Source organism: Jaculus jaculus, chromosome 10, assembly GCF_020740685.1.
Source record: "Jaculus jaculus isolate mJacJac1 chromosome 10, mJacJac1.mat.Y.cur, whole genome shotgun sequence".
Lineage (NCBI taxonomy): Eukaryota > Metazoa > Chordata > Mammalia > Rodentia > Dipodidae > Jaculus > Jaculus jaculus.
In genome coordinates, this window is record NC_059111.1 from 71,605,547 (window position 1) to 71,625,842 (window position 20,296).

Genomic DNA, 20,296 nt, shown 5'->3' on the forward strand with positions numbered 1-20,296 from the left:
TTCATTTCAAGTGAATTTGTAGCCAATGTATCATTTAGCATGAACTTGGAACTCATGTGAATTCAGTGAACTTGAAACCCATGTAACCTATCCAACCATAAATAAATGATTGCTATTTTTCCTTTTTTTTTTTAATCCTAGGGGAAATGTTTTAAAACAGTATTTCCTTTTTCCTCCTTGTTGATTTTTTTAAAAGTCTAATTAAAGTAAAGACCCCTAGGATAGTTCATCTCTGCAAGGAGAAAAGAGGACTCAAAGATAATGTTAATTTCATATGTACAATAATTATAAGAAAAACATTGTTTTGCAGCAGAAAACTTCAAGCACACATTTTTACTTTCATTGAAATTGAGTTTTCAGTAAACATTTTCTTGAACATTGAAGTAAATTATTTTAAAAGTTTGCAGACCTTTTAATAAGAAATAATAAGAATGTGTTTTATAATTTTTGGCTTTGTTATTAAAAATAAAGCCTTCGTTTATGTTTTGCACTCTAAAATTGTAGTATTCATTGCAATATGTACTCATTTTCTTCTGATACTTGGATGACATTTAATACATGACTTAGTGTCATTTGCATTATATAAGAAGATTAATTTTACAAGCTCTGTTCTGGATTTAAGTAACTTTATATATTGGCCAATGAAAGCACATAATCAGGTTAGTGTAATTAAGTTAACTAATTGTCACACTCTGGTGAATTTCATATTGAAAGGGAATTAAAGGCAAATACAAATCATTTTTCTTGGGTTTGAAATCATACTTAAAGGATTTTGTGAAGTTGAATTATATTTAAGTGAAGAATATATCTATCCAGTTACTATCATTTCTTGTTTCTTTTCTTTTCTTTTTTTTTTTTCCATATTTTGAGGTAGGTCTAGCACTGGCTGACCTGGAATTCACTATGTAGTCTCAGGGTGGCCTCAAACTTGGTGATTCTCCTACCTCTGTGTCCCAGGTGCTGGGATTAAAGGTGTGCACCACCATGCCAGGCTTCTTGTTTCATTTTTAAACCTAGTTTGAACTTGCATGCTTTTAGCATCTTTATTTTATTTTATTTATTTTTTTGTTTTTTTTTTGAGGTAGGGTCTCATTCTAGCCCAGGCTGACCTGGAATTCACTATGGAGTCTCAGGGTGGCCTTGAACTCATGGCAATCCTCCTACCTCTGCCTCCCCAGTGCTGGGATTAAAGGCGTGCGCCACCATGCCCAGCACATCTTTATTTAAAAACAATTTTTAAAATTTATTTACTTATTTGAGAGAGAGAGGATGGCCCACCAGGGCCTCCAGCCACTGCAAACAAATTCCAGATACATGTACCACCTTGTGTATCTGACTTACGTGGGTACTGTGAAATCACACCTGAATCCTTGGGCTTTGAAGGCCAGTGCTTTAACTTCTAAGCCATCTCTCCAGCCCAAACATCTCCAGGTTTTTTTGTTTGTTTGTTTGTTTTTGAGAGTGACAGAGAAAGAGGCAGATAGAGAGAGAGAGAGAATGGGCACACCAGGGCCTGTAGCCATTGCAAATGAACTCCAGATGTGTGTGCCCCTTGCGCAATCTGGCTAACGTGGGTGGAGGGGAATCAAGTCTCGAACTGGGCTCCTTAGGTTTCACAGGCAAGCACTTACTTAACCGCTAAGCTATCTCTCCAGCCCCATCTCCAATTTTTTTTAGTACTTATATGGCTTTATTATTTGTTATGGATTGAATGTAAAATGTCCTCATAGCCTCAGGTTTTGTTGTTGTTTTGTTTAGTTTTTAAGGTAGGGTCTTGGTGTAGCCCAGGCTAACCTTTAACTCACAGCAGTCCTCCTAACTTTGCCTCCTGAGTGCTGGGATCAAAGGCATGTGCCATAATGCCCTCAGGTGTTTTTGGTTAAGCTTCCTACTTAATCCTTATCAGGTTGAGCCCTGCTAGAGGAGGCATGTCACTAGGGTGGATGGTAAGTACAGCACAGTGTGTTCAGAGCTAGCTTATGCTGGCTGTTCTTTCCCTCTGATGTGTAATATGGTAAACCAGGTTTCTCCCCTATGATGAGGCTTCCCTTCAAAACTGTAAGCCTGAAATAAATCCTTACCTCTCATAAGTTGTTTTTGGTTCTGTATTTTGTCCCATCAACAAGAAAGTAACACAGATTTGATACTGATTTTTTTTTTTTGATTAAGCAACAGAAGTTTATTCCTTAAAGTTCTTAAACCTCCAAGGTGTGTGTGTCAACTGCTATAGTTGTCATCAGGATGCCTCTCTTATCTTGACAAGGGCATTAGTCACAGTGGATTTAGATCTACTTTGACCTGTTTAAGTTGAATTACTTACATATTTTAAAAATTTTATTGACAGCTTTTATAAATGTGTATAGTGCATTTTTAATTTTATGCATACATTTGTACAGAGGGAGAGGGAGAGAATAGGCATGCCAAGGCCTCTAGCAACTATAAACAAATCCCTGATGTATGTGTCATTTTGTGCATCTAGCTTTACATGGGCACTGGGGAATCAAACTCGGGTTTTTGCAGGCAAGACTCTTAACTGCTAGACCATCTCTCCAGCCCATATATAGTATATTTTGATCACCTGCCACATTTTTATTCTTTCTTTTGCCTTACTGTGTTTTCTGCCAAAAGTGTAAAATACTCCTTATGGAAAGCAAAAGACTCAAAACTACTAGTGTGCCTTTCTCAAGTCATTGGATTGTGAGAATAACTTACCTAGAAAATTTTAATGGCCATATTTTGAATTTCTGAAGTCAGACACATTACTGTTATGCCATGAGGTCACCATTATTTTGAATTTCTAAATATCAGAAATGACAAAGCTAAATGAAGAATTAAATGAGTAACTTTTCAGGGTTTTTGTTTGGTTTGATGTTATAGTATTAATTTTTCCCCAAATTATGCTGTAGGTATCATAAAAATTGTTATTAGTGAGAAATTATGAAACAATAAAAAATTCAAGTGTATCAACTACGTATTTTTTTGACAACCTTAGCCACTTTGAAGTTTCAAGTCAGTAAAATGCTTTGTGACCTTTTCTTAGAGTGATGCACATAGCAATTATTCACTGTCCCAAGGTGGGTCATTTTCATCTGCATCTTGTGTCCGTTCTATTTATATAGGATAAATATTTATGCACTCTCATTTTTACGGACTAAAGATACAGATAGAATAGGTTTCAGTATCAGCTATAATTCATTGCTTGAAAAGAAAGGCTGATACTGTGAGGAAAAGAAAACCACCTTAATCATTTTGCTGGCTGATAACTGCAATAACACAGGGCTTACCTTCTTGAAAATGTACCTTTCATATAGCAAAATAAAAAAAAAACTATGAAACATTCTGATGGTGATAGTTCATAGTTATATCTACAGTTTAACTTCTCAAAAATAGACAATCCTAGTTAATACAGTGGTAACATGACTGATTTAATGCCCATTGACTAATGGTTTACAAGTTTATCAGTTATATGAGCTTGAAAAATAGAGTTTTTTTCATCTCCACACTAAATTGTGTCCCTATAGCTTACTAGTACTACTTGGATAGGTTTTGGGAAATTGAACATTAATATAGGATAGAAATATGCTATGTACTACTTAATCCACATTTCTTAAAGATGTACAAAGTTTCATTTGTGTCAGAAATGTTCACCTTGAGTTTTGAAGTCTAAATTTGCATTACTTGACATTGGTTTCAAATTACTTCTAATAATGAAATTTCGTTCAACTGTGATTTGGATTCCTGGGTAATTTTTAAAGATCGTTTGCTACAGTAATTTATCAATGAAATACATGCACTTAAGCATAAGTGTGTTCTAAAAATAACCATGTATTTAATTACTTTAATTATTTCTATGTTTTAGTTTATTTTATAAGGAATTAAATGACAGGCTACTTTAAGATCTGAATTATTTATTCATTTGTTTATTTTAGAGCTACATAAAGAGGCAGAGAGAGAGAGAGATTGAGAGACTGGGCACGCCAGGGCCTTTAGCCACTGGAAGCAAGCTCCAGATGCATGTGCCACCTTGCATCTGGCTGACATGGGTACTGGGGCATCAAACCTGGATTGTTAGGCTTAGCAGGCAAGTGCCTTAACCATGATGCCTTTTCTCCAGCCTTAGAATTGAATTTTTAAAAGTATTTTTATTTCTTTAGTTGAGAGAGGATGAGTTTGGGTGTACCAGGGCTTTTTGTCATTATAAACAAACTCCACACACATGTTCCACTTTATGTAGCTGCTTTTACATGGGTATTGGGAAATCAAATTTAGACAGGCTTTACAAGCAAGCACCTTTAACTTCTGAACCATCTCTCCAGTCTAAAATCTGAGTTTTAGTATACTAGTTTTTTGGCGGGGGGGATTATTCAGGTGACACATGTTCATTATGTATTATTTGGTAAAGGCAGAAAAAGAGATAAGCGAATCATAATTTACTTCCAAGAGATTACATCTCATGTGGCTTGACTGTTTCTGAAATTTCATATGCATGAAACTTAATGCCAGTGCAGCAGTATTGGATAGTGGAACCCCAGAGATGGTTCTGTCCTGAGGATTCAGCCTTCATCAGGGGTTTGTTTATGTTTGACTGTAAGGGTGGGATTTTGTGAGAGGGGCCTTGCTAAAAAACTGTTTGGACCCTCTTCCTCTCCTACACTCTCTTGCTTTTCCTTTTCCCATTTGCCATGGGTTAATACAGCTTGCTAACCACAGATAAGAACTCATTGATTATTGACTTGCTAGCCTTGTGAACTAAAAGAAATAAATCTCATCTCTATATAAATTACCTAGTCTGTGGCCTCCTACTATAGTGACACAAAAACGACCAAGACAACTACTATTCATGTATTGTTTCTTTTTCTATCATCTTTTTTTGCCTTCATTTAGCAAGTGTTTTCTGAACATCTTATAAGTGAAAGGCCTAGTGTGGTATAATGTCTGAGAATGCCTATTGAATATATGCAAATAAAAGCTATGAAAAAAACCCAAGGTTTTTTTTTTTTTTAACCTGATTAGATAGATCCCAGCAAATATTCTGGATATATTTTTGACTATGGTAGAAGTTTTTTCTGATTCCAGTGCTGTTGCGGGCACATGTTCTCCTCCTTTCACTTCTCCTCCTCCCTCCTCTTCTCATTTTTAAATTTTCTTTGATCATTTCAGTGAGACTATAGAAGGAAAAGTAATTCTTATATGTATTCCTCATATCTGAAAAATTCACAACTTTTAAGTCACTGAAGTTTAGCTATAAATTTAAATAGAGTGAAAATGTGCACATCTTAAATGTAGATTAACCAGTTACTTCACCAGGGCTGGAAAATTGTTAGCATTTTGAAAGAATTTTGATTGATGTAGTATTTATTCAGTTACTATAATTTATGGACACATTTTTTTATACTGCTCTTGTCTTAAGCAGTTAGCATACTTTAATAACAGATTGTTTGGGGGATGAGATGTGTGTGAGTGCAGGTGTGTATGTGCTGTAAACACTCATGTGGAGGTCAGAGAACAACTTTTTTAGTGGTCCACCTTATTTGAAGCAAGGTCTCATTCACTGCTCTGTTCATAGGCTAGTTGGCCCATGAAGCTTCTTTCCTGTGGATTCTCCTGTCCCTATCTTCCTTCTCTAAGTAGATGGATTAGGATTAAAAAAATCTACTTTAGCATCTAGGTTTTTCATGGGTTATGAGGTTTCAAACTCATGTACTCAAGCATGCATTGTAAGCACCTTGTCCACTGAACTATCTCCTTATCCCCTTGGATAGCAAGTTTATATAACAGTAATTTTACATAAATAATTTAAGTAAAATCTTAATAAATATACATCAAACTATGCATTATGCTTCTAACAATATAGCACTGCTTTGTTTGTGCCATAATGAAATACACAGAAGAACATGAAGATTGCTATAATTCTATTTAATTAAAGCAGTAAACTGGTATCATAGTATACTAAGCATTTTAATCTTTATTTTATTTGTATTGTATACATTAGATATTACTGAAGTCTAAAGTTGTTGTACAAGTGTTAGAGTTAACTGTGGAGGGTGTATAACCATATTCAGGCTAGTTTTTAAAACAATGAGTGTGTTGAAATTAAGCCTTTCATTAGTGCTGTTTTAATTATATTATGATAATTTATTAGACACTGAACTTAAGACAGTCTGTGACTGTGTCTAGTACTTCATAGTCAAAATATAAGAATTCCTATAGTATAATACATATTTACTTGTTATGGCATAACAACTTGAAGTAAAATAATTATGATCTAAGACTTTATTTTCAAACCTTCACCTCAAGAATATTATATAGGAAATAACATTTGTTGCTTCAAGAAGATTCTTGTTGCTTGTTTAATATTTTCTTATACAGGCAAATTTCCCTATCTCCCATTCTTTCAGAGGCTCTATGCTTGCCCTTATCCTTTTATCTGCTGTATTCTGAGCAGAAGAATATCCCTCCATATTTTCTGAATGTTCTCTCCATTTTCTCTTTCCCAATAATAGAAATGTTTTTAAGAAATGAATGGAAGAATACAAAGTATTATATGCTACCTGATTACAGTCATGTAAAAAAATTTATGTCTGTCATTTGTTTTTTTATTTTCCACTGGCATATATTCTTTGTTAAATGAGACTGTTATGTGTAAGTATATAATGCACTTTGTGCACATTCTCCCCATCAAGTCCTCCCTCTCTTTTCCTACTCTTCACTCCCCCTTTTTCTCTCTAGACAGTTTCATCTCTACCATGATATGTGTACATATTTTATGTGTTCATGTATATGTGTATAGAAAATACAGTAACCGAGCTGGAGAGATGGCTTAGTGGTTAACCACTTGCCTGTGAAGCCCCAGGACCCATGTTAGCCAGATGCACAAGGGGCTCACACGTCTGGAGTTCATTTGCAGTGGCTGGAGGCCCTGGCATGCCCATTCATTCTCTGTCTCTGTCTCTGTCTCTGTCTCTCTCTCTCTCTCTCTCTCTCTCTCTCTCTCTCTGTCTCTGTCTCTCTATCTCTATCTCTCTATCTCTATCTCTCTCTCTGTCTGCCTCTTTCTCCCTCTGTCTGTCTCTCTCAAACAAATAAATAAAAATGAATAAAATATTTTAAAAAAAGAAAATGCAGTAACTACAAATGAGAGCAAACATATATTTGTCTTTCTGAGAATGATTTAATTCACTTAATATGATTATCTTCAGCTGAATGTATTTTCTTTCAAATGCTATAGTTTCTGTATAGCTAAAAAATGTATGTATGTCATATTTTCTTTATCCATTCATATGATGATGCATACCTAGGCTGATTTATAACTTGGCTATTGTGAGTAGTGCTCCAATAAATAGATATGCAAGAATCTCTGTGGTATGTTTACTATAATCCTTTGGTTATTATATCCAGGAAAGATGTAGCTTGGTCATATGGTAATTTTAAGTTTTTTTAAGAACCTGCATACTAATTTCCACAGTGATTACTTGTTGACATTTTCACCACCCATGTATATGGGTTCACTCATCCTCAGTTTCCTCTGCTTAAACTGTTATTTCCTGACCACCAACTCCTGTTTGTCTTTGAATCTTAATGTGTGTGTGTGTGTGTGTGTGTGTGTGTGTGCACATGTTACTATGATAAAAGGGAACTTTCCTAAATCTTTCTCCTAAAAGTCTCACAAATGTTTTGTGGTAGTTATGTTTTTAAATCTGGGACAGTGCTAACACATAACATTGGTAAGCAAGGAAGAATGAATACATGGCTTTAAATTTTCATTGTGTGAAATAATATTTTCTTAATAGTTTTATAGTCTAGATCATGAAATATAGGGAAGTTCTATGTATAAAGTACTTACCACTGAAGCCTGAGTACCCAAGTTTAGTCCTAAGATTTCATGTAAAAAGCCAAAAGCCATGGTGTGCTTCTGTGATCCCAGAACTCTAAAGGCAACATGTGACATGTAGACAGAATATCCGAGAAATTCTTAGTGAGGACGGCAAAGGGGGGAAAAACAGCAGAAAGAGATCAAAAGAAACCCTACCTCAAATGAGGTATACTGGTGAGAATAGACCTGAAAGTTGTTCTGTGGCCTCCACATGCACACCTTGCCATCATGTGTACCCACACTCAGACACACACATGGATATACACATGTACACATATACATGCACAAAATTAAATACCAAGTAAAAAGAAGCAAGTCAACACCAAAGAGATATTCTGTAAATTCAAGAAATGATAATATGGCTAATGTTTGACACTGAGCAGAAAGCATCACTCACTATGGGGAATAGTTTTTTATGTAATGTTTAAATTAATATTTTTAACTTTTCTTAACCAAAACCTCCTTTTTTTTAATCCATGAAAAATTAATGTGCCAAAGGAAATATGGTACTTGGTTACTTAATGAGTTATTAGTTTCCAATAAAACAATGAAGATTAATGGGTTCATTCTGGGGGAAATAGCACTGAACTTGAAATAAGTATATTTGAGATAATTTAGTTTGATCACTTGGGATTTAAGTTTTTGAAATTCTGTTTCTCCTAAGTTTATTTCTGTAAGAGCTTTTGATGTTGAGTTTTTATAATAAAAGAGCAGCTTAGGTTACATTGAGAATTTATTTTGAAGATATATTTATCAACCCTGTAAAACATTAATCATTTTTTAAAAACTCTCCTCATGTGATGTCATAGTTTAATTTCTATGTCTCATTATATAGCTTGTCTATTTTTTTTTAAATGTTTTGTTTTAAATTATTTATTTATTTGAGAGCGACAGACACAGAGAGAAAGACAGATAGAGGGAGAGAGAGAGAATGGGCACGCCAGGGCCTCCAGCCTCTGCAAACGAACTCCAGACGCGTGCGCCCCCTTGTGCATCTGGCTAACGTGGGACCTGGGGAACCGAGCCTCGAACCGGGGTCCTTAGGCTTCACAGGCAAGCGCTTAACCGCTAAGCCATCTCTCCAGCCCAAGCTTGTCTATTTTATTATATCCTCTCTTCATTGCATTATAATTATTTCCATGACTGTCAGCCACATTGGAGCTTGAGATCCTCAAGTAGGAAGACTTTGTCACCACCCTCACTTTACCTAGTACATGGCACACAGTCATTGCTAAATCAATTTTTGTGGGAGAAAGAAAAGAAGGATTCTGGGAAAGTCACTTCAAGAGTTAGTATCACTTTGGGCTGGGAATTGGCTCAAATAAGTAAATTACTTGCTCTTCATGCATGAGGCCCTGAGTTCAGTCAGCAGTGCCTACAAAAAATTGCTGGTCATGGTGGTATTCATCTGTAATACCATTGCCACGGAGACAGAAAGAGGTGGATACCTGGCCCTCCTTACCAGTTATCTAGCATATCCCAATTGGTGAGCTCCACACCAATGAGAAGTAGGTGACATAACAAGAAACCACCACCCAAGGTTGTTTCTGCTTCTACACATATACACACATGTGCCCACACATAAAAATGCATACACCACATTTCAAAAATATTATTATCTTAAAACAGGAGTCAAAAATATCCTCTGAATCTTCTAAAATGAGGAAATCATTTCATCAATATGACCAAGCCTATCTTTGGGCTAATAGTCACACAAAAAAGAACGATGGCTCATCAGGTGTTGATTGCCTAACATTTTCATTTCTTTTACATTTTATGTATATCTTCCTTCATAGCTCAAACAATGCTTTTGTGGAAAATTATTAGTTGTTAAGTAAAAGCACTTGTTTTTCTCCGTGCAATGGTTAGTTTGAAATGTCTAATTAAAGGCATTAAAGTAAAATGTCAATATTAAGAATATTTGCTCCCCAGCGAAAATAACAACTGATGGTAGTACAATTTGCCATAATAGTTGTGAGTCATGTTTGAATGGTTCTTAAACTCCAAGAATCCCAAGAACATAACAATGAGTTTCATTAATTCAGATCTCTAGAACCCACATACAGCAGGATGTAGTAACATGAAAGTCTGTAATCCCTGGGCATTGGAGTAAGATGGGAGGTGGAGACAGAATAATCCTGGGATCTCATGGGCCAGTGAGCCTGGCTAATGCCACAGTGAACGAGATACTCAAGGTAGAAAGCAAGGACCAACACTCGAGGTTGTCCTTTGACTTCTATACACATGCCTGCACTCCAACAGGAACACACACACACACACACACACACACACACTTGCAGTTAATTCAGTTTCATAAGTAACAATATTAAAAGAATTTTAAATATGGATATTTTAAATCAGGCTACTGTATTTTTTTTTATCTTTTCACAATTTTTATTAACATTTTCCATGATTATAAAAATTATCCCATAGTAATACCCGCCCCCCCCATACTATGTATTTTAATTTGTGGGTTTTTTTTTTTCAAGGTAGGGTCTCACTCTGGCCCAGGCTGACCTGGAATTCACTATGTAGTCTCAGGGTGTCCTCGAATTCATGGTGATCCTCCTATCTCTGTCTCCCAAGTGCTGGGATTAAAGGTGTGCGCCACCATGCCCGGCTCATAATTTTAATTTTTAATGTTACAAATTGTTTAGTGAAAATAAGTTATCATATATAAATACAAATAGTTTTTAATAGGGAGGTTTATATCACATTTTATTTTTTAATACCTTACATTTATTTTAAAGTGACATCTAAATTATTCTATTACTGTTTATTTATATTCTGTTTGCTTTACAGTTATATACACAATTATATGTGCAGATAATTAAGACTTAGCAGAAGAAATCTAAGATAGTTTCAATATTTTTCACATTGTGGTTTCAATTAGAAGAGCCATGGATTATAATTATTATTCTTCTAGCCAATATATAGAGCTTAGTTCTGTAAACCAGGGGCCTAAGGGAAAGAAAGGTTCTTTAATACAAGGACTGCCTTGTCAGCTTCCTTGTCCAGGGAAGGAGAAATGCGAAGCTGTCACAATCCATTAGAGAAGGTGCTGCCTCCACGGCACTCCAGTCTGTTTTTGTGGTTATTGTTACTACTAATTTAATAATGGCTGGCAAGTAAGGGTTTCCTAGTTTGTATAATGAACTTAGTTATTGCTGAGTAACTTTTAGTCAGACTAAATATATATATGTTTGAAAATTTTTAATGAGCTAATCAGTGATTGTTAGCCAGCCTAAAAATCTGGCTTGGAATTCTTAACTTCAGTAACAACATAGCCAACTTTGAACATGTTCAGACATTATTTTTGTTTTATTTTGATTTCATAGAACTTTTTAAGCTTCTAGAAATGTAATTCCATATGCATATTTAGGTCAAATAACTCAAACCAGCATAACTTTAAAGTTGACTCTCTTTAAGTGAAATTTATATGAATCATTAAAATATTAACATGCTTGGGATTTTTGAAATGTTACATTTACTGAATGAAAAGTACTTTATGTAAGAATATTTTTATTTTTAAATTAGAATATTTTAAAGAGTGCTAATGGCTTAATGATTAAGGCTGTTGCCTGCAAAGCCAAAGGACTCAGGTTCGATTCCCCAGGACCCACATAAGCCAGCTGCACAAGGTAGTACATGTGTCTAGAGTTCATTTGCAGTAGTTGGAGGCCCTGGCTTGCCTATTCTGTCTCTCTCTCTCTCTGTCCCCCTACTTCTTTCGCCATCTAGTAAATAACTTAAAATTTTAAAAAGAATATTTTAAAGAACATCTTTAAATAACATATTAAAAAGCTCATTGAAATCCCAGTCCTCAGGAAACTGAGACAGAATTGCTGCAAGTTCAAGGCCAGCCTGGGTTATGTATTAAGAGGCTATTTTTTTTAAGAAGTGTATTGTATTCTTTTTTTAAAATATTGTTAATCTTCATTTATAATGGGGGGAGGGAGGGAAAGAGAGAAAATGGCATGCCAGGGCCTCCCACTGCAAATGAACTCTAGACACATTTGTTACCTTGTGCATTTGGCTTACATGGATCCTAGGGAATTGAATCTGGGTCCCTTGGCTTTGCAGACAAATGCCTTAACCACTAAATCATCTCTCCAGTCCTGTATTCTTAGTATACCATAAACTTTTTTTTAATATATATGATTTATTGACAACTTCTGTACTTTATAAACCATGGTATTTCCCTCCCCCACTTTCCCCTTCATAACTCTGCTCTCTTGTCATACCCCTTCCCTCTCTCCATTAGCCTCTCTTTAATTTGGTGCCATCATCTTTTTCTCCTATTATGAGGGTCTTGTGTAGGTATTGCTAGGCACTGTGAGGTCTTGGATATCAAGACCAAATTCTGTCTGAACAGTTGTATGTAAGGAGGGGTACCCATCCTTTGGCTCTTTCATTCTTTCCACCACCTCTTCTGCAATGGAACCTTGGAGGGTGTGAGATGTTTCAGTGCTGGATACTCCTCCGTCCCTTCTTCTTGGCACTATGCTGCCTTTTGGGTCATCCCAGTGGTCATTGCCATCTGAAAAGAGAAGCTTCTCTAACCAGAAGTGAGAGCAGCATTAATATATGAGTATGAACATTAAGTGTAGTGCTTTCAGGGTAATTTAGTTAGAGTAATATACGCATTTTTCTGGACAAGAGCAGGTTTTATACCCCTAAGGCTCATGACCTCCCCTGCCATAGGCTTTTGATTAGGTTTTCAGTACCAGACATGTCTGCTCTGGAGGAAACCAACTGCTGTCTAATTGGACTGAAGTCCCACTCTATGGGAGGGAATACATGCCTGGTACTGAAAACCTAATCATAAACTTTTAATGAGTATATATTGGACTTTGTCCAGTTTTTCTCATTAAGAAGGCCATTGGGGCTTGTTAGTGTCCTAATTTGGAAAAAAAAAAAAAAAGATATATGTTGTCCCATTATGGAATCTGATTTTTTTTTTTATGTACTTATTTGAGAGAATAGAGAGGAAGAGGCAGATAGAATGGGCACATTAGGGCCTGCAGCCAACACAGACTAACTCCAGACACATGTGCCACCTTGTTAGGCTTTGCAGCCAAGTGTCCTAAACACTAAGCCATCTCTCCAGCCCCTTGTTTTGCTTATGTTATTACCTTGTAATCCATGCTAACTTTGTGCCAGTCCATCTACTTAAAAACGTTAAGAACAAGTAAGACATTCTCAACAAAAATCTTAACAGAACATAGAAGATGCTATGGTTTCTCTTATGTGTTTTTAGCATCCTCTCCTGTGCCTGTTTCCCAGGTGCTAGAAGTCTACTTGAGACAGTATGCTGCCTTCAGGCTTCTTCAGGGCTTTGAGACATGCTTAGTGTAACAGTAATACATCTGTCAGAGGAACAAGCAACTACTGGTAGTATTTTTAGTCTTACAAATTAATAGCATAACTTATATACCTAGAGTTTTATATTGGAAATGTGGAGTTTTTATATTTACAAGAAGATACAAACTTACAGAGTTGGGTTTATAGTCATTAGGAGTCTACCCTAGCTCACAGTTACCATCATTAATGCCACTTTTCTTTTCCCTTTCTGTTAGGCCAGATCCATGCTTCTGCCCACTGGTTTTCATGTCCTTTTGTCTCACTGTGCCTCCTGGGATGGCTGTGCCAATTCTTACGGCTTTTCTTTCCTGGCCAGAGAGATTCTATCTAGGTTCCAAATCACACAGAGGTCCAAGCTCTTAATTTCTGTGTCCTACTCCCTTACTACCAAAAATTACTACCAAAAGGAAAAAAAAAAAAAAAAAAGTAATAGAAATAGCTAAAGGCTTAGAAAAGCAAAGTAACTCTACTAGGCCTACTCCAGAAATAAGTAGATAAAATGGGTATTCACGTATTCTTATACATGAAATTAGAAGTACTTTTTCCCTTTCCTGTCCTATTTGCAGCTTCAAATAAAGGTTATAATGTTGTGGTATTAAATAAATGGAGATTGCATTAACTGTCTTTTGTTTGAAGTGGCAAACAAAAGTAAAATATTGCCATCAATTGTTGAGGTGCTGGAACCCAGAAGATCCAACATGGTACTGAAGCTCTCAGCCACTGAGCTATACCCCCAACCCTTCCTTACTTGACCATCTTTGTATTTGAGCTGGTTTTATTAAGAACATCAAACATTACTTTAATTTCATAACATATTCCTAGAATTTTAAGTTGAATATGCAACTTCTGTCATAAAGAAATAAATCATACACGTTTTCCAGTAAATTTAATTAAGCATTTCTTGTAAGTGTATTTCAGTATCTACCATGGCCCACTAAAGTTGGAATTCAATTGTAAAATGGTAGATTAATCGCCTTTTGTATTAAATGAAATAAGAACCTCAAATATGCAAAGTCAGGAAATTTAATTGTGGTCCTCAATTGCTTATTCAATGCATTGGAAAACTGAATGCAGAAGTACAGGGAAAAGGGCAAAAGGTTGTTAAATGTAGCACATCACACACATTTTGCACTTTACTTAATGAGCCAAGTGTTTATTACTATGAAGTAAATGCACCATTTAAAGAATTATGGTGGAATTGTAAAACATTAAAAACTCTAATTAATTTTAGTCTGAAGCGTGTAGCGTGCTCATTTTGCCTTAAACATTTTCATTATCATCAGTATTTTTCCAGTTATTAAGATAAATTTTTCCTCATTGTGCAGCACTAGCATATTCTGTATTAAAGCACAGTCTTAAGTACTGTTGAGTTATAGCTGATGCATGTCTTAAGCGAATAAAAGGTTATTTTGAGCACAAGTTAGAACAATATGTACTGCTTTCCTTTGCCCGTTCTCTATGGCTACCAACGTTTACAATAGATTGTGTGTGTATAAGTTACACAGCTTGTGTTTTTAAAGGAATCATTACTAAAACATATAGACAATTTAGACTGCTAATTTAAATGAAATTTCAGTAATTGTTCCTTTGATTAGTTGAGGGGATGTTATATTTTAAATTTTCCAATAGTTTTACCAAACATCTCAACCATATGCTTGGTTATGAGCACCTCTGTCTTTCTGTCTCTGTTGTAGCATGTGAGTCTTCTCTCTGAATAGCATGATTGGGAAGTTGGTGCAACATGGGTTCCCATTATTACTTATTTCTGGAACTTGTTTGTATTACCACATTGTAAAGGTATTTAATGCAAGACAAGATGTTTCCTACTTGTAAAAAGTAACCTTGTAGAAAAGTAAGAAAGGACAGAAATGCAAGGATTTTTTTTTTCTTTTTTGAAAGTCAGTGCCACTTAGCATTTAGGTCCTTACGAAAGGAATTAAAATTTGTACTAAGCACACTGATGAGACGGGAACAATTTATTTTATCTGTTTATTTCAGTGTAGGACTATAGGACTATACACCTTGAGGTTTTTCCTTTTAAAATCTTTGTGCATACATATTATTTACAGTAATTGAAATTAAGATTTAGAATACTTGTATTCAGTTGCCATTTTGTGTTTCTATTTTTTTTTAATATTTATTTACTGATTTTGAGAGAGAATGAGAATATGGGCATGTCAGGGCCTCTAGCCACTGCAAATGAACTCCAGACCCATGTGTCACCTGCATCTGGTTTACGTGAGTTCTAGAGTCTTGAACCTGGATCCTTAGGCTTTGCAGACACGTGCCTTAACTGCTAAGCAATCTCTCCAGCTCTGTGTGCCTATTTTGAAGTAAATTTAAAGTTACAGAAAACGTCCAAAAACTGCACAGAGAATTTTGAGTGCCCTTCATGCAGTTTTTGTCATTGTAACATTTTGCATAACCATTACAACAGTTACTAGACCCAAGAAATTAACCCCAAAGTGATTCTGCTACTTTATGGACCATTTTAAGATTTTGCCAGTTTTCCCATTAATTATTCTGTTTATGGTCCAGGTTTCTACACTCAATTAAGTTGTCTTGTTAGCTTAGTCTCTTCAGTTTGTGATAGTTTCAGTTTGTCATTCATGACTTAACACTTTGGGTGGCTACTGTTCAGTTGTGTTCAGTTATCTTGTCTAGGGAAATCAGTTGTTTTATTATGACCAGCTTGAGGAAAGGTCATGGGCCCTTCTAGTGCATGGTGTCATGTGGTGGTACTATGTACTCGTGGTGATATTAACCCTGATCATGTGGTTAGGGTGGCAGATACTAACCTCTGTAAAGAAAGATCAAGGGACACTGTTCTTTTTTATAATCCAACCATAGCTTACCAGCTGAACGTATTGTCATCTTTGAATGAACATGCTACCTGAACCAAGAAAACTCTCCAGTTACTAAGTAATTGACCATTACTTGGAGTAATTTTCATTAATTGACATTAATTCTTTGAACTTTTATGAGAACAAAATTATAAATAAAAAATAGAGGGATTTTGCAATTCCAGTCTGGTTATAAAAGCTGAATAATGGGACTGGAGAGATGGCTTAGTGCTTAAGGCACTTGCCCACAAAGCCTAAGGACTCATGTCAACTCTCCAGATTCCACATAAGCCAGATGCACAAAGTAACAAAAATGCACAGTCACATATGCACACAAAGGAGTCGTAGATGTCTGGAGTTTGATTGCAGTGGCTGGAGGCCCTGGTGGGACTTCTCCCTGCCCTCATTCTCACTCTCACGTTAATAAAAAAAAAAAAAGCTGAATAATGTTTTTGGAGAAGTTTGCATGTGTTAAATAGTGGTAAGACGGATATACGTTTGATAAACATAACCTTAGGTTTACTTACCTCTATTAGAATTACTCTTTTAGTCTTATACTGTCACCTTGACTATGAAACCATTACTACAGGTTGTATATGTGACTAGAAATGATCATTCTTCTCACTGCCATCCAGTTGATATAAAAAGAAAATAAAAATAAAACACCAAAAAATGCTATTAAACCAGGGGTGTATGTTTGAAATTCCACATCTAACCAACAGATTTATGAAGTTGTTACAATTTACATATGTTTTCTGGAGTTTGGATTGATGTTGAGAGGCACACCTCTCTGCTTTCCTATGCTCTCACAGGGTATGTGTTTTTGCTGGTTGCACCATTAGAATTTCTTAAAACAAATGTCAAATTTGTCAGGACTATCAGTAAGAAAATGCTTTGTGTAGCCAGGGTCTTCTTTCATTAGGAAACAAACAGATGTCCTATAAGAACAAAGAGTAAAACAGTCTTTCTATGTATCAGAAGAGATCCAGTGGTAAAGAAATGCTTTGGTGCAAAACATCATTTCTTTGCAGTGTCATTTTACAACCAGTTGTGAATTGGTATATGATTTGCTGCCCAACGGACTTTGATGGTTATTTTCAAACTGCATTTATAGTTCTATAAAACTTGACATGCTATGTTAAACATACACACATACTACCAAAAATAATCCCCCTTGAGCTTTACTGGATCCATTTCAGTGTTCTGTTCTAGAAGTCAGACTTGATTCCTTTTAACCCCTCCATGATACTTTCCTACATCTGAATCACAACTAAACTTGTAGAAAATAACAAATAGTCTGGCTCTTATTAGCTATACAAGTTACTTAAAAGCATGTAAAGGCAAAATATTTTAAGGTAAGCCCTCAGCATAATGGCATAGAACTGTTGCAGATCAGTCCTTAGAAGACGTAGTTCTCAAAGAAGCATATACTTGTACACCATCCTTATTAAGAAATTTTAAGAATGTCATTATATTATTGAATGTTTTCATTTCTCTTACGTATAAAATAAACTATATCTAAGTTAAAATAAACTGTATCTAAGTTAATTGGTTGCAAAGTTTTGTTTCATTTAGCAGTGTGACCCTATAGCTTATATTCATGGCCAAATGTGAAGGCATACAAGTTTTCTAGTCATCACGCTCATATTTCTGCCAAGATGGTTGCTAGAGAAAATTGTTAGTAGTTTGTTGAACTAATAAGTTACACTATGTTCAAACTTAGTAGACTGTTATATGATAAAAGCTTCATTTGTTCCCTACAATTTAAAGGATATGTGTTGATAATTTAGACCTGGTTGACACATACAAAGCTACATTGCCAAAAGGATATTCAAAACTCTTGACTCTGGGGGCTGGAGAGGTGGCTTTGTGGTTAAGGCACATGGCCTGCAAAGCCTAAGGACCTAGGTTCAATTCTCCAGGTCCCACATAAGCCAGATGCACATGGTGGCATGTGCGTCTGGAGTTTGACTGCAGTGGTTGGAGGCACTGGCGCGCCCATTTCTCTCTTTCTCTCTGTCTCAAATAAATAAATAAAAATAAAATCTTTTTTAAAAACCTCTTATCTCTGATGTCTCATGCATCTGTAATGGTTCATGTTTGTTGATAATATTGATAATTAGTTTCCTGATGTTAAAACCTAAATCACAAGCACTGTTGAGTATAGAGAGACAAAACCTATTAAGAAAGCATTCTCCACCAAACTGATCATAGGCAAGGGTTGTGTTATTGTTGTTTTTTCAACATGAGTAGTGACACATTTTTTTTTTATTTGCATTGGCTTGATAAAGGCAGTTCTCTAAGCAGAACTCAAAAGTTATCATTTAATTCAGTTAAATATGTTTTTGTAAAATATGAAGGTAGAAGGTAATATATTTGGTTATACTGTCATGATTACTGATGTTTAAGATATGCAAGAAATTGCTGAATGGCTTTGGTAACCCGGCAGAGTGAGAAAATGCCTTTTATTTTGGGTAATAAGAATAAAAAACAGATGTGATAAATCAGAAGTAACAGGAAAGCAAGACTATTTGTACTTGGACATTGTTGAAGGCATATGTATAATGAGATAGGTTACAAATTGTAAGATGAAGTATTTGTCTAGACACATTATTTATACTTTGAAGGTCACACTTAATATTAAACACAAGATACATTTCATTCCTATGGAAGCAGACATTATGATGTCACTTCATTTATTCACCATGTTATACAGGAACCTGATGTGAATTATGAGGACACCACTTAGAATCAAAACTGTAGAAGATTGTAAGCATTCCACAGCCTGACATGCCCATGTTTCCTATTTTAGACCTGGCTGATCTTCAGATAACATATGGTGGTACAAGTAATTGGAAAATTGACAGATCTGTCAAGAAAGTATGCTAGATGGGACCAGAATGCCATGCTGGAGCACATAAGTGTCTTCAAGTTAAATTTATTGTTTTATATTAGAGTGAAGTAAAAATATCTGCTTCACTCCTACAGGAACACTTCAGTACTAGGTGCTTTTAAAGCTAGTTCTTAGGACTTGGTTAAAAAAAAAAAAAATGTTGCTTTTGAAAACATACAGAAAATTTTAGTCAGCATGTAGTAGAAAGCAGCATAAAATGTAGTAAAATGTTATTTTACCCTGTATGCTTATGATATTTTCTTTAAGATTACTAGAATCAGAATAGTTTATTGTTTTACAGATTAAGTGCAATGAAAAATGTGTTAAGTATTGCTGAAAAACTTCTTTAGAGTTTATGATTTAATGTTTCCAAAATTTTATTTTGCAGGAAGATGAAATTGATGCTGAAAGGAAAAATATATCTCCAGAGCTCAGTATGGAACAGAAAACTCCAAAGAAATGAAGGATTTCTGTAATATTTAGAAAAGTTTGCAACTCATGTAATAGCAGATGAAATTTCTAATTTGTAAAATGTTAAATTGTACAATCTAATTTGCAAAAATGTTCTCAATAAATCCTTGAAATAGGAGCTTGTGTTTGGAATTTGTATCTTTGGTAGTACCATTCAACATTGATTTAAAAACTGGGCCATTTAAGTGCTTTTAAAGGGGGAACAATTCTTCACTGACACTGAGAACCTAGATAAGATTTCAGTAACCATCTGTATAAACACACCAGATGACCTAAGGGAACACTCTTGAGTCTTTAATCTTGGTTGTAACACTCAAGGTTTTCACAAGAATTCTAGTTATCAGTTTAAAGAAAAAGCAACATAGCTCAAAAGTGAAAAAGTGAAAGTACTTAAAACCCCCCATGAGCCACAGTATGAGCACCATTTTCTGACTTCATTAGCATGACACACAATACTCTAGAGTTGTAGGGGAAGGTGAGAAATAGTGATAATGATGCAGTCTATATGGGCAGAGGTAGTACCATGATTTTTTTTAATTTATGAAATATTTACCAAGGACCCAAGTACAAAACCCTGTATATACTCTTTACAGGTACTTCAAGGCACAGTTTATGAATGCGCTTTCTTTGGCTTAGGAATTTTCCAGAGTGCTGCTTGACTCTTAACTGTATTCAAGTTCTCAATAACCAGCTATTTTATCCTCCCTGCCTCTAATTTCTAAACTGTCATTTGCCAACTACAGCAGAGCAGTGAATCTCCTTTACTGTTTGCAGAGCCAAATATTTCTGGCAGATGTCTTTGTTTGATAATATTGAGTTGTGTAAAATGAGAGGCAGAACTTTGGGAGGCTT

At 35.4% G+C, this 20,296-nt stretch overlaps 1 protein-coding gene across 2 annotated transcripts in view; it reads left to right on the top strand.

The window, feature by feature from the left end:
- Window positions 1–19,562, top strand: part of Phf14 (PHD finger protein 14) — a 152,652-nt gene extending 133,090 nt beyond the window's left edge. For both annotated transcript variants that reach the window (XM_045160141.1, XM_004671593.2), the window contains one exon: window positions 19,362–19,562. In XM_045160141.1, coding sequence (XP_045016076.1) covers window positions 19,362–19,436 — 75 coding nt within the window. In that variant the 3' untranslated portion in view covers window positions 19,437–19,562. The remainder of the gene's footprint in view (window positions 1–19,361) is intronic.
- The last annotated feature ends 734 nt before the right edge of the window (window positions 19,563–20,296 follow it).